Consider the following 14,642-nt stretch of genomic DNA (forward strand, 5'->3'; position numbering starts at 1 on the left):
TTCATAAAACCCGTTGAATCCCAGCTAATAACACCCAACTCCAGCCTCTGTTGGACCACTTAAAGCTATTTTCAAATGACTCTTCAGCTACATAAAACACATACAACTCTAATGGAGAGAGCTGGGCTTCCACTTCAAACACAGGTTTTATGGTAAACGTTTGGCAGTGCACATGCACAAAACCCAAATTCTCACATTTAATGTGCGATCCTCCTGACTAACAACTTAAACAGACGGCTTTGATGTGTGTTCCACTCTCGCATTAATGGGGAACATTATTCAGGATATATTTGCGAGGAGCTCTTTGCCAAAAAACTTTAGATTGTAAACTCAATCTGAGAGGCGCACAGGCTCTGCTCTGCCCGCCGTGGATCACAACGCTCCACAGAGAAAACACAAAGACTGGTCACACACGGCTTAAACACACGCACGGCTCATACGCACGGCTCACACACACACACACAAACACACACACACACACACACACACACACACACACACACACACACACACACACACACACACACACACACACACACACACACACACACACACACACACACACACACACACACACACACACACACACACATACAGGTGTAGTCTCAAAGTGCTTACAGATATTATTTGATCATGTAATATACTGTTCCTCAATACTCATGCCTGATGGCAAGGCCTATAATCATTAAGGAAAAAGGGAGTAATTGTAATTTGTTTGAGGTCCCAGTCCCCATCTGTGGTGGCCTGTGAGTCACTTTGAGCTTGTTCAAAGCTTACTTTGAAGTTCAGAGAGTCAACATTGGAGGAACGAGAGGCACAGGGAATTGAGAAGGATGCCTTACGCCTAATTGGTTTTAAACCAATACTAGTGAAGACCGAACAGATTTCATCTCATCTCATCTCTGTTTTCTCCTGCTCTTTCCTCCTGACAGCGTGTGATTGTCATCCAGTTGGCGCAGCCGGCAAGACCTGCAACCAAACCACCGGCCAGTGTCCCTGCAAGGACGGCGTGACCGGCATCACCTGCAACCGCTGTGCCAAGGGCTACCAGCAGAGCCGCTCTCCTATCGCCCCCTGCATAAGTATGACTTGCCTCAGTACTAAGAGAAATGTCCTCAGACAGACCACACAAGTCAGCCCAACCATAGCCCAGCTAGCAACAACACAGGCCCCATCAATAGGAGTAGTCGCTGACAAGTACTCTATCGCACCAAAACCCCATGCTTGTTATGCAGGAATTCATGGCCTGAGTTCATTTCATTTTGTTATTTCCCCCTGTTCCTTTATTTCTTTGGATGGATATTTTACAGTTAGACCAGAGCTTAAGTAAACAGAGCATAATGTCTAAGCTAACATGGCCTTGTGAGTCGCAGCACCGTTAACAGCCCATCTCCCTATAAATCCACCCAGCCAGTCCAGGGTAATGATGACTGATATGTTTATTGGCAGTATCAGCAGCCCACAGATTCTAGCCTCTCGGCGATAAACGACACCTCATACACAAGATGGGCTAATGGGTGGCTAGCACCGCCAACACAGCTGGCATGACCAGATAAGATACCTCGGATGGCTGGGACACATAGACATTTACAATTGGCCACCATTTATACAGCCGTTTCAATTGGTGACATTTCCGATAAAGTTGTATTTGGAAATTCAACAAAGCCATTGTGGAAAAGGAATCAGTGTGCTTGGCCAGGATCCACAGCGATAAAATCAATCTGTGAACCCACTGGAATAGGATTTCCTTCATTTCGTTGGGAAAGTAACAAATGTAGTGTAAAAAAAGATGGAGGAAATGGGGGTCTTGAAAATTGAGCTGAAAATATTTGGTTTCTCGTATTTTCGAGCTAATATGTTTTAGGTTTAATAGCTTAATATAACATTTTTGTTATATCAAACTTCCTGACAAGTTCAATTTTAACAAGGCCAGGGGCCCTGGCTCTCTGTGCCTTACGATACAGCATGCCACGAATACAAGAGAGTGATGGGAAATTGGCTATTAATGTGTATTCCAAGCACAATCGCTGTGTTCTAATCAGCAATCAATAACATGACAACCTATTAAGGAATATCTGAGAGTATATCACCAATGCTCTGAGGTTCATTTAAGCCCAAAGGAAGGTGAGCAGGAAATTGAACTGAGACATTCTAACAACTTTGCTCCTTTTTTCCACCTATGAAGCTGTCAAACTTGAGTGGTGATGTGAAATGTCATTATGTTTGTGCTGTGGTTTCTCTGTTGCAGAGATTCCAGTTGCATCGCCCACCTCCACCTATACCAGCTCTGAAGAGCCCTTAGGTGAGTTTGTGACACTGCTGAGACGTGATATCCACAGGGTATGGCAATTACTAAAGCATAACATAACAAATGTATTGTATTTTAGTATGAGCACAATTCATATAATTCTACAGTTTCTATTTTTTTAATGTTTTTCTATTTCTACATCTTATTTGGGGCCACCTTCAACATTGTAGTATTTTAAGGGCCACCTTCAACATTGTAGTATTTTAAGGGCCACCTTCAACATTGTAGTATTTTAAGGGCCACCTTCAACATTGTAGTATTTTAAGGGCCACCTTCAACATTGTAGTATTTTAAGGGTCACCTTCAACATTGTAGTATTTTAAGGGCCACCTTCATAATTGTATTATTTTAAGGGCCACCTTCAACATTGTAGTATTTTAAGGTTCACCTTCCATAATTGCAGTATTTAAGTGGATGTGTATGTGTCAGGAGATGTTAAATCCAGGTTTTTGGTCAGCTCTCTCTCCCCGGCCTCCCATTCTGTATTTCCACTCAGCCTCCAGCCCATAATCTGATTGCATGCTTCATTTGCACCAGTTTGTTTTCCGATCATCTCTCGCTGCACTGAGAGGGAAGAGAACCCTTCCCTTGCTCACTTGTTGAAATGCACAGCTCTGAGTCTGCATGCTATAGTGCAACACTGATTTGAAGTGACATACCACTGTAACATTTAGCTCATACTTTCAGTCACTGCTCAGTCCAAGCTTGTGGGGTAGATCCCCTGGCATGCGTGTGAGGAGAAAAAGAGAGACCTGGAGCAAAGTATTGGTCTCTGAAACCTATTGCCTAAGCCAACTTGTTTTTGGTCCAACTTCTACTTAAATGGATACTTGCATGCCAGCAGATACCCATAGATCTACAGTCATTGCTCTAATGCTAGTTAGCAATGGCTCGCGAAACTGCCTCTAACTTCCTTCTTACTGGACACAGAGACATCATTTGACTCTGGGGAAGTAGAAAAAGGGCCTCATTGCCCAAATCCCGCAGTATTCCTTTAAATTGCCTTCCATGTAAAACATATAGGTTCTGTCACTTTTGATCATTAACATGGGACTAACAGTGTGGCTACACATATTTCACTGAGCTGAATGGCCAACCTGCTACATACGTTGGCGACCAGCTGCAATGGGGTTTGGAGTCTTGTCAGGAACCCCGCACAGACACCACCCTCCAAATTAAGAGTGGTGTGGTCCCCAGGGACCCTGGAGAATGGTAGTGGCCCTGCTAGAGAGGCCACACAAAGGGGACGTTTGTCCTCCCAGCGGGGACCGGGGCCTTAATGAGAGCTGTGGGTGTGATGGCCAGTCCTGGGATTGTGCTGCTGGGCTAATGGGCAATGCCAGCTATCAAAGGGAGGTACGATGAAGGCCTCCAGGGGCCAGGGGGAGACAAATGGGCCCCCGCCCTAGCCACATTTAAATGGAAATCAGGCGTGGTCGATATGGACTCGTCAAATTAATTTACTTTGGGATTTCCCTTCCCTTTTTCATTTCTACACCCCCCCGAAAGCTGCCAGGCGTTTCACTAGAAATGTTTTCTCCACATACATGCACTTGCTCCCCATCCCCCTGCCTCCACCCCAATCTGCCTTTTTGGGGGGAGTGCGTTTTTTTCTCGCTCCGCTGTTACCCGGGCAACCTCATTCACACAGAGTATAAAGGGAAAGAAAGGGGAGGACTGGACAGAGGGCTGGAAGAAATAATGAAGTTTGTTCATATTCAGGCAAGCTGAAAGGTCCCCTCTCTCCTAACTGCTCCCCCTTTCCCCCTGGCCGACCAGCCCCCCCCCCCCCATAAAAGAGCATGGGGCTTATTACACTGGGAGGGGGAGCAAAACTAGGAGATGTTCTGGTTCCAATTTGTGTCAGTCAGTGGAAAAGTGGGAACAAACCATTTCCATTTTCAGTTTGGCCTCTCGTCCCAGACCCATCTCCCCCATTACAAATTGCCTGGCGCCCTGACAACACGACGGTCGGCGGACATCGATAAAGCCTCTTGGCACGCCTGCGAGCCCAGGTCAACACAGCCTGGTGTCAAAGGGGGAGCACCAGACCCGAAAGCAATTAATCATAACTATGAGCTCTTTCTGGCCACTGGTTTGCAGCAGGCTCCTCTCAGAGGCCACAGAGAGATCGACCACAGAGAGATCGGCCCCGGCCAACGTTAGAGTATTCTCTTTCTCGCCTCAAGTGGATTGGATACTGCTTAGGCCCCTGCTAATTTTTGTTAGGCTACTAGCTAACTTCCTTCAGTGACCTCCTTTTGTGAGTGACCTTCCCAACCCTGAGTGCTGACACAATGGATGCCAGGACTCTGACAGGCTAGATATTCTGTGTGGAGAGGTTGGAGGAAGAGAGTGGGAGTGAGCTGACAATAGGATCTGTGTAAAGGTGTCCGCATGCTTCCCATCCTAAACTGTCCCGAAAAGTTTGTGCATATATACAAAACCATAGACTAACCAGGTGAATCCATGTGAAAGCTATGATCCCTTATTGATGTCACCACTTCAATCAGTTTTTGTGCACTCAGTGTATTATTTTTGTGGCGTTTTTGTTTGTTTTGGTCTTCGGCAAGGTTTTTTTCCTGGCTGTTCATGCACTCCACATTTTTTCTCGAGGCTATTGCAAGTTCGGTAGCCGAAGTCTACGCCCCTTCGTCGGTCATTGGTCAACAGTAGGGATTCTACAATTAAGTGTTTGTCGACATTCAATGATAGATGACTCATTTTCATGCACATTTTGTTCACTTGAGAAATACTAAACCAAACAGCTTATTTAGATGTAAAATAGTGTGACTAAGATCACCTCAGCAAAAACATCAAAATGAATGACAGATTTCTTGAGTTATCATAGATTAATTATATTTTATATAATTTTATATATTATATATTTTTAGGAAGTGTATACTGGCTACGGCGCCTCAAGATGGACAAACAGTACTATTGCCGCTTTTTCTCATTTTTCAAGTGAAGGTCTTATAAGGGAGTATGTGAGCACACTCATTCTGTTCGCCTACTAGGCGCCAGCCGAACTGAAGCATGCGGAAGCCTTAAACCTCCACCAGCTCCACAGGGACACCATAACAGCATAACAAGAGACAGTGTACCATAAGTACACTAAATTGGCCTGGCAATAGATGTAAGCTTTCAACCCCTTACAGTGGGGGTAGAGTGTAGACCCTTGGATGTACCTAAAAGGCTTTTATTAGATAACATAATTGAGGTCAGTCCGTAAACCATGAGAGAGAGAATGTTTAAAATCTAGATGTTTGTGATATGTTGGCTGTGCTGTAACCTAATTCACCCATTATTTCACTCGCTTCCACAGATTGTGATTCTCACTGCAAGGCATCCAAGGGCAAACTGAAGATCAACATGAAGAAGTACTGCAAGAAAGACTATGGTGAGACCACTGTGCAGGAATTATATGCCCAGTCGTCGGCCAGCGGTCGGGGGTCAGATGTATTTATTAATCACAGGCATGTCCACTCCCAAGCCCCTCTTTGTGGCTTATTCACGCTCTCAGGATTAGAGTCATTGCATCAAAGGGAAATGGTCTCGGAACTGAGCCCAGGGGACCCCGCTGATGGACAGGCCAGCCAGTATTAGACTGAGGAGTGCTGCTTTCCGGGAAATAAGACATGATGGAATGATGGAATTCAAAAAATATATGTATTTCTTGAAGGTTATGTTCAAAACCAGACAGCTTTAGACTGTGTTTGGGCAATGGCGGTGTAAAGCACATTAACAGATGTATCCAGTCTACTTTGATTAGTTAGCATGGAAAACATATACATATTATTATCTATCATCTGTAAACTAGCCACACAAAACCTGTGTCTCACATATCCTAACATCCCTGCACTGACATACACTCATTACTATGTGAGATTCACTGGAGGTGGGGGGAGCTGGACAGAGAGAAGAGTGTTTGCTGGGGGGCATCCTCACCGCAGGGCCTCTTCTTTTATCACCAAAGATAGAGATCAGTGGCATCAGTGTCTGGGCAGAGAAACAAAGGGATTATTCAACTCTTACCTCTACATCTTGAGCTCATATCAGCTCCTCCACTCCAGCTGAAACTGTCCTCAGAGAGAGGTTGTGGCACGAGCCAGCCCCCCTATTGGTTTGGAGAGCTGCAAAGCTCCGCTCTGCCAGGCTTTAGATGGAACTATTTGGATTTGTTGTCCCACCTTGACGGATGTGTGTGTGAGTGTGTGTGTGTGTGTGTGTCTTAGGGGAGTTGTACCTCATAAAGAGAGGGCTCTGAGCTTCAGAGGGCCGCAGAACAAGCTCCCACTGAGTCCTCTCACAGTCCCTCTCAATTACAGCTAACGGACAATTTCCTCTCCCCTTCCACCTCCCTCTAAGCCCTGTGGATCTGCTCACCCTGGCCCCTGTCCATGGTCAAGGGCAATCCCTGCTCTCAGCCACCAGCCTCAGTAGGGTCCAGTTTTATTGCTCCATGGTGAAAGGCTGGTGCACCCTGGGAGCATGAGGCTCTGGCGGGGATCTGGCCATTAGGAATTGTCAGCAAGCACAATATTAATCAAATTAGCCAAATCACACAACAAATATACTCTGTCATTAATGACTCCACAGGAGATCATCTGCATCTGAATCTAAGTGAGTAATATGAAAACATTCATGTTCAAGCCAAATACAGGTTTTTACATAGCTTGCTATTTTAGAACGGTTTCACAAATGAAATAACTTCTGTAACTTGAAGCTAAAAGGACATTTGAGTTTGATGATGGATGATGCTGGACTTGTGTCATTATATTCTGAATCAGCACCAAAAAACAGCACCACTAGATCTAAAAATAGAGCAAAAAGAATGAGAAGGGTGGGGGGTAATGTAAGAGAGACAGTAGTAGCAGTAGGGACAGTCCATGGATCATATCATAGGCCTCCTATATAGTGTTTCATTGTGCTGTCCCACTGTGTAGCCTCCATATCTCCATATGGAGAGTGATTCCCTCGCCTCTGAGGGTTTTCCATTCCATTAATCACAGTAGTATTATGGTGCAGACCTCCTATCAGCAGATTGATGTCTGCTAACCACCGTACAAATCTCCCCAACCGCAGCAGCAGCAGCAGCAGCACAAACCCTGAGGCACGTCCAGCACTCTGCCAGCATTTGAGAAGAGATCGTACTCCGTATAGCCAAATACCCTTTATAAAAGACAATGCAAGATCTCTTAGACTCCTGGCATGAGACCTAACTGTACAGTAGGCCTATATCATATTGAATATTTTGGTCACCAATTCCTCTGTAGTTATACCCATTAAGTTGGTGTTAAAAATTTTCAGCCTTTGATTGTTAGAATAGATTTGTTCATACAAGACCGTATCTGCTATAATCAGGGTTTGGGGATAGCTCACCCATATTACAAAATGACATATTGGTTTCCTTACCCTGTAAGCAGTCTATTGACAAGGAATGACTACAATCCATGCTTTGATGTAGTTTCCCTGGCACTGTTTTCTACTTTCACTGTTCACATGATAATGTTTTAGCATTTGTGGCACAAATCCCATTCAGGTCAAGTCAACTAAACCAAAGCATGGATTGCTGTGATACCTTGTTAAATAGACTGCTTGCAGGGTAAGGAAACCAATGTGTCATTTTCTTTATTTGGGTGAACTATCCCTTTAAGACTTCAGTTCAGTGTTCTCTCTAATGAAACACATCCAGCTGCATTGGCCACACTGTTCCCCTTCATAGCTGTCACATGTCCAAAAGCCTCATCATCAATCATAGTTCATCAATCAAACAGAGCGACACATCCAAGACTTTTAACAAAGTTTCAATACATAAATGGCCAAATGTTCTTCTTTTCTCAATCAATATTGTGCAACACAGAGAGAGACAATAATGTGAGCTCATTGTTTCAGTTCCCCAGAAAACTGAACAGCCATCAGAATACATATTTTCATTCATTTAATCTTGCTAGTCATCCATGAAAAGAACGGACGAATCTATAAATCACAAGACTGATTCATGAAAAGCAGAAGGTTGGTTTTTCAAGAGTTCATCAAAACAGCTGAGTGCAGATGATTCTCCTTTGGCTGAGCTGGGGCTTTATGAAGAGACCATTCCTCAGGGGGCTTTTCCTCTGCCTCAATCTAATTCATTTCTCAGGGCTGTCCCTGGGCCTTTGTGGGGTTCACAGTGTCTCTGTTCTTTGGGGCCACGACCCCCCTGTGTGAGTGGCGCTGCGGGCCTCCCGGGGTCACGGGAAGAGGCCCCCTGTTTAAACACAGTGGTGCACTCTGCCGGCTCGGAGCATTCCACAGGGTGCAAACAGGTGGTAAATTAGGCTGACGCTGACGGAGTGCCACCCCAGAGAGAAAGAAATATGTTGTATTTATTCATTTTTGTTTTCCATCGTGGCCGTAGCTACGGTGACGGCAGCCACAAAGGGTTATATTCTGGGCTGACACCCCTCCAGCGGGGAGGACAATGAATCAAAGAGCTTTTGCAGACGTTCAGGGCCAGCGGTGAAATGAATGGTCACACAGCCCCGTCACCCGGCGGTCCCTGTTAGCTCACCCTGGGGGCAGCAGGGCCCAGATCAGTCACTCAGCTGATAACCAGATGGGACAGGGGCCTCAGTATTGAAATTAAACACGCGCTAATTTGATTAGAGTCCCCATGTCGGCGGTGTGCGGGTCAAGCCCCAGCACACTGCTCAGAGAGGGGACCCAGCAGGAGGCTTGGCTTCCATTGTGTTATTAAACCCCTCTCTCTCTCTCTCTCTCTCTCTCTCTCTCTCTCTCTCTCTCTCTCTCTCTCTCTCTCTCTCTCTCTCTCTCTCTCTCTCTCTCTCTCTCCCTCCCTCCCTCCCTCCCTCCTCTGTGCTACCCTGCTAAGATGGTCTAAGTAGTACTGATATACCATATTGTCTGCTAACAGAAAAACAGAAGTTTAGTGTCCTAGATCTCCATTCATGAGCTCAATTCAACACCAGCCCCATGGGCACTTTGGACTTCATTGGGTGAGGAGCAGGACTGAAGCATTGTGCAGAGGTGTGAGGACTGAGCTCCTTGGTCTTTCCAGCTAACATCCATGATTAGTACTGCATACTTTGGTCCCCCCATGGACTGGAATCTTAGTCCAGTATAACAGTATTTTACTATCTGCTTAGAGAACTACCCATTTCCTGAGCGGCCCATAGAGTGACAGAGGGTTCTGCATTGGTGTCAGACAGCAGAGAGCTGAGTCTGGTCCATTCACCCGGGGAGCTCGTTAGCCAGTCGGTCAGTAAGAGCGACCCAGAGAGAAGAGGGCTATCTCTGCTGGATTCTCACGCTGCTCTTGGATGGGGCTCTGGGAGCAGAACCCGGATAGCTCATGAGGTCGGAACACATCCCGATTCTTCTGGAAGCCTCTCTGTGGCTGGGAAGATAAATAGTGGCCCACTCCACCCCCCCACACACCCTTTATGTGTTTGGATGAAGGAGTAGGCTCCAGCCCAGAGACACATTGTTAATGAATGGCAGGACTGTGAGAGCGTGCTCTACTCAGCCCAACAGGCCTCCTTTCTTCTGAAATTGTGTACAATTTGCTCACACTAGCAGGGCCCCCCTTCCTGTTCTCTTAGAACGTTCCAGGCTGTTATGGGGGACAATCAATGCGGCTCGCAATAGAGAGCGTTGGCATTCAGAGAGAGAGACAAGGAGAAAAAAATACTTCCTGTGCTATTTTCAGCCACCTACATTTTTCTAACATTAGTCCACACACAGGTGCGTGTGTGTATGTGTGCACTTGTGTGTCTGTGTGTGCATGTATGCATTTGTGTGTGTGTGTGTGTGTATTTATTAGTGTGTTTGAAACATTTCACACCATCCACACACTGTTTCCCAAATTGAGTCAATTCAAACAATTGGGAGTGGAAACTATTCAGGTTGGTTCATTTTCCACCTACTTTAGTTCAATCGTTAATAGCACATTCCCAACTAAACCACTTCACCTCAAGCACAGATTAGCTCCTACCCCAGTGAGTTCAGTTGTTTCCCCCTTGTTGCGATGACTGAGGCTTTTTTGCAATCAGAGTGATGAAGTAATGGTAGATTTATGTGACAGAGAAATCCATGCAGGGGAGCTGCTGTGAGGGGGGGTCTGTATTTCTGTCTGCTCTAAGGGGCCAAATTCTTGGGAGAAAGGTTGAATGGCTACCAGGTCCAGGTTGCTCTAGCCCAGGGTTCTTAAGATGTGCAGCGTCCTGCTTAACAGCTGAAAGGCCATTCTATCAAAAGCACAGGAATGGCTTTGCTTCAGAGCTTTTACCTCAAACAGATGTGGTATTTTTTTAGTAAAGGTTGAATGCTACACTTTCACTGTTGGACTTTCTGAGTTGAACCCAGTATACCAGCCACTTCTTTTTCTCCAGGCTTGTCAGTTGAGGAAAGGAAAGCGTTTCTAAGGATACGTCCACAGCAGTCAAACATTACAGCCAGTCTCAGGGAGGTGCTCATTCAAATGTACTCAGCGGGCACCCATTGTCTTTACCCTGGGGAGCACTATGGCAACTGTTGCTGTAATACGGAGCATGCTAGCCAACACAACAAGGAGAGGTCAGGGGTCATGGCTGAGGGGAGGGACCAGGGGAACAATCCACACACACTGGGTCAGCAATTCCTGAATCATACTCAAACATTGGAGCAGTTATTGGAGCTATAGTAAAACAGGACATTTACAGCTGAGGGCTCACCCCCAGGCCAGTCTGGACCCCAGGAACAAAAACCCACAGGCTGATTCCCTGCTTAGTTACCCTGTGTGTTATTAGGAGGATCTATGTTTTACTGTACATTCACTTTTAGCTGGATCTCTTATACTCGAAAGTTGCTTGCTTTATTGTGACATTTTCTTATTCCCCCTTCACTCCTTCTTCTCATTGGTCATCCAGCTGTCCAAGTGCACGTCCTCAAAGGAGACAAGGCAGGGGAGTGGTGGAAGTTTACCGTGAACATCATCTCCGTCTACAAGCAAGGTGAACAACGCATCCGGCGCGGTGACCAGCTCCTGTGGGTGCGTGCCAAGGACGTGGCCTGCAAGTGCCCCAAGATCAAGCTTGGCAGGAAGTACCTGCTGCTGGGCACGGATGACGACTCCCCCGGGCAGACTGGCGTGGTGGCGGACAAGGGCAGCCTGCTCATCCCCTGGAAGGACCTGTGGGGCCGGAGACTGAGGAAGTTCCAACAGCGCGACAAGAGGGGCAAGTGTTAAGAGGAGCCAGAGAGGAGAGAAAGAGAGGGGGCTCACCTCGAGTCTGAGGAACACAGGAGGAGGAGAAAGAAAGAGGAAACACCAGAGGGAGAGAGGAAAGAGGGAGAGGTGAAGTGAACAGAGAGAGAGAGAGAGAGAGAGAGAGAGAGAGAGAGAGAGAGGGGAAGTGACTGAGTGCTGCTGCTTTGAGTGGAAGCAAAAAGAGAATATTCGTTTTAGAAACATATGTGGGAAGGAGCTCTTTTTACAGTTGTTGTTCTGTTTGTCCTTCAAGGTTTGTTTCGTTGTGGAATTGCAGAGTTTGCACCTAATCTTTCAGATAAGTTACTTATTTTTTGTTTTATTCATGATACCATTATTTTTATATTTCCAGTTCATTTCTACAGAACATCAGAAAAAAATCTACTGTATCACATTTCTGTGTTTAAAGAGGCTCTTTATATATATGTATATATATATATATAAAGAGCCTATAAAGCCTATAAAGAGCCCACAATATATATATATATATTGTGTAAAGTTGTTTCTAGCAAGCTGAGGTGGCACGGCATGGCTTAAGGGGAATCTCTCTCATGTTTAATGAGTGGCTCCTGCTTGCCAGGCCTTGTCAAGATAAACTGTGTAAACTGCTAAGAGTGTTAACACGTTAAATCGATCATTTAAACTAGGTTTTACTGTGGTTACAGCGTATACTTGTAAAAATGGGAGAAAAAAACAAAAACAAGCCAGCTATTGCCAGTTACCTTTCTTCTTTAAGAGCTCCTCATGTGGTTGTTACCTCATTATTACTGCTAACTATGTAATCAAAATGAAAGTGCCATAAAGAAGTTGCTCCTCAGATACTAGCATAGGGAAAGAGTCTGTTAAATGATACATTTCCTTGCCATCCTGACAGTGTGGTTGTGACCTCAGCAAAATAAAAGTACCAGTAGGCATGATATAATTATATAATATTACTGTATTTAGACAGCACTCTGTTCTCAACTAGAGAGACTAAAATAGATGAGTTGACCGTGCACTTAATGTTTAGTCCTTTAGTATTCAACAGTATTCACAACATATAAGATATGTTCAGTGTTTAATTGCACCTTGCAGGATACAAACTAACATACTGTATGGTTCCAGAAAAATCTAAGAAATAATGTATGTCCATTCATGATTGTTCAACCTGAGATGACACATTTCACTGATTATGTGCTGCCTTTGGCCTTTGGTCTTAGAACCTAATGTCCACTGACTCTGTGTCATTGATTGATGCATTTGGTTTGCTATCCTGTTCATGTTTGTTAAAATACGAAGTACTGCTTGAACATCCCACTGAGCATTGACCTGTTTCTGCTGGTAAAGGACTGATCATGGGGGGTGGGGGGACATTCTGATTTCTTCAACAGTGAATCCCCTCATGTGGTTTGATAAGACCTATCAAAATGAACCTATGTTTTGTTAAAATAATAGATGCATGCTGACTACTTAGCTGACTAAGCTAACCAAATTGTGGATGACAATATGTACAGTATGTATATGCTGTATAAAGATACATGTATTATGTTGTAAAAGAAAACCTGTGGGGTGATGAAATATCACAGGAGTCACGCTGTGTGATCAACACACTGTGTCAGCATCTGATTCTCACTTCAAACCTTGTAGACATTCCATTTTCAAGACGTTACTTGGTACTCAACAAAAGGGGTGACCGGCTGTTTAAATGTTATATAGCTGTATAGTTTGTTACTATTTTTTGTTAAACATTTACTAGATTTATGTCCATGTGTTATTAACCAGAGTTTGAAATACCATAGGCTTAATAAATGGGTAGACAAATAAATGAAAAAGAGGCAGATTTCTCTTGTTTACAAGTTATGCATACCCAGGAGTGTATTTCAGCAGAGAGAGGCTTATCTACAACCTGTAATAAACAGTCCCAAAAATATTTGGGAAATGCATAACACACATAAATGCAAGCAAATGCACACCTGCTCACACACATACTCACACACATACTCACACACCTGCTCACACACCTGCTCACACACATACTCACACACCTGCTCACACACATACTCACACACTTTTTAAAACATATTTAAACATATTTTTATTGCAATCCAAATGTTCTTGTGCCAGTGCATCCATCTCTGGATCTACACATATCAAAGCTGTCAGTGGGTCCACTGTGTAAAGTTAGACCAGTTTTCCACACATTTGGAGAATGATACTCAGTCATGACCAGATATCTGCTACAAAAATATATCTGAATGTTGCTTGTGTTCATACTTGGGCTTGTAAATGTTGTTTAGCTTTGTCCATTGCAAAAGTCTGTGTAATGTCCTGTAATGCATACTAATATATTATGTTTATCACAAATGAATATATTTAATGACACATGAAACAATGTGACTTTTGTTTTTGCCTGTTTTTATTTTTGGTTACTCTTTGCTTTGGATAATAGACGGCTGTAATGAAAAAGTAAAAGTCTGTAGCTATTGAACAGCCTAGTAAATCTGAAATAAAGCTCTGTAAAAGTACTTGTGGACTTTCAACTGTTTCTCATCATCTCATCTGTGTCTCATTGGTAGTTCTGTACTTCAGTGAGTCATTTGGGATTGACATGGGCTAAATGGTGTGGGCTAAATGGTGTGGCCCAATAAGACCACAGTCTGTCATTACCCTATGAAACTGCATCAGCCTTTGTCTGTTTTCCTCCTGCAATAACAGTGAATTGCAGTTGGGAAAATTAAATTAAACTTTAAGAGTGGTGCAGCGGTCTAAGGCACTACAGACACCCTGGTTTGAATCCAGGCTGTATCACAACCGGCCGTGATTGGGAGTCCCATAGGGCGGTGCACAATTGGCCCAGCGTCGTCCGGGTTTGGCCGGTGTAGGCCATCATCGTAAACAAGAATGTGTTACTTACCTAGTTAAATAAAGGTTGAAAAAATATATATAATAATAATCTAAACAGCACTAAGTTCCTAGTTAAAGAGGTCATTTCAGTACAGTCAGCACAGAGGGTGACTACAGAAAACAGCAATACTAAGAGCTGTTCACTGAGTAAATGTATTCAACATTTATTAGACATTACCGCCAAAGAGCTCCAGTCATTTA

General features: G+C 44.4%; 1 protein-coding gene across 1 annotated transcript in view; it reads left to right on the forward strand.

Annotated features, from left to right (window-relative positions):
* LOC109887580 (netrin-1) overlaps positions 1–13,952 on the forward strand; it is a 41,336-nt gene extending 27,384 nt beyond the window's left edge. Inside the window, exons 4-7 of the mRNA XM_031827740.1 lie at positions 933–1,082; positions 2,249–2,302; positions 5,634–5,708; positions 11,218–13,952. Coding sequence (XP_031683600.1) covers positions 933–1,082; positions 2,249–2,302; positions 5,634–5,708; positions 11,218–11,537 — 599 coding nt within the window. The 3' untranslated portion in view covers positions 11,538–13,952. The remainder of the gene's footprint in view (positions 1–932; positions 1,083–2,248; positions 2,303–5,633; positions 5,709–11,217) is intronic.
* The last annotated feature ends 690 nt before the right edge of the window (positions 13,953–14,642 follow it).

Source organism: Oncorhynchus kisutch, linkage group LG6 (assembly GCF_002021735.2).
Source record: "Oncorhynchus kisutch isolate 150728-3 linkage group LG6, Okis_V2, whole genome shotgun sequence".
Classification (NCBI taxonomy): Eukaryota; Metazoa; Chordata; class Actinopteri; order Salmoniformes; family Salmonidae; genus Oncorhynchus; species Oncorhynchus kisutch.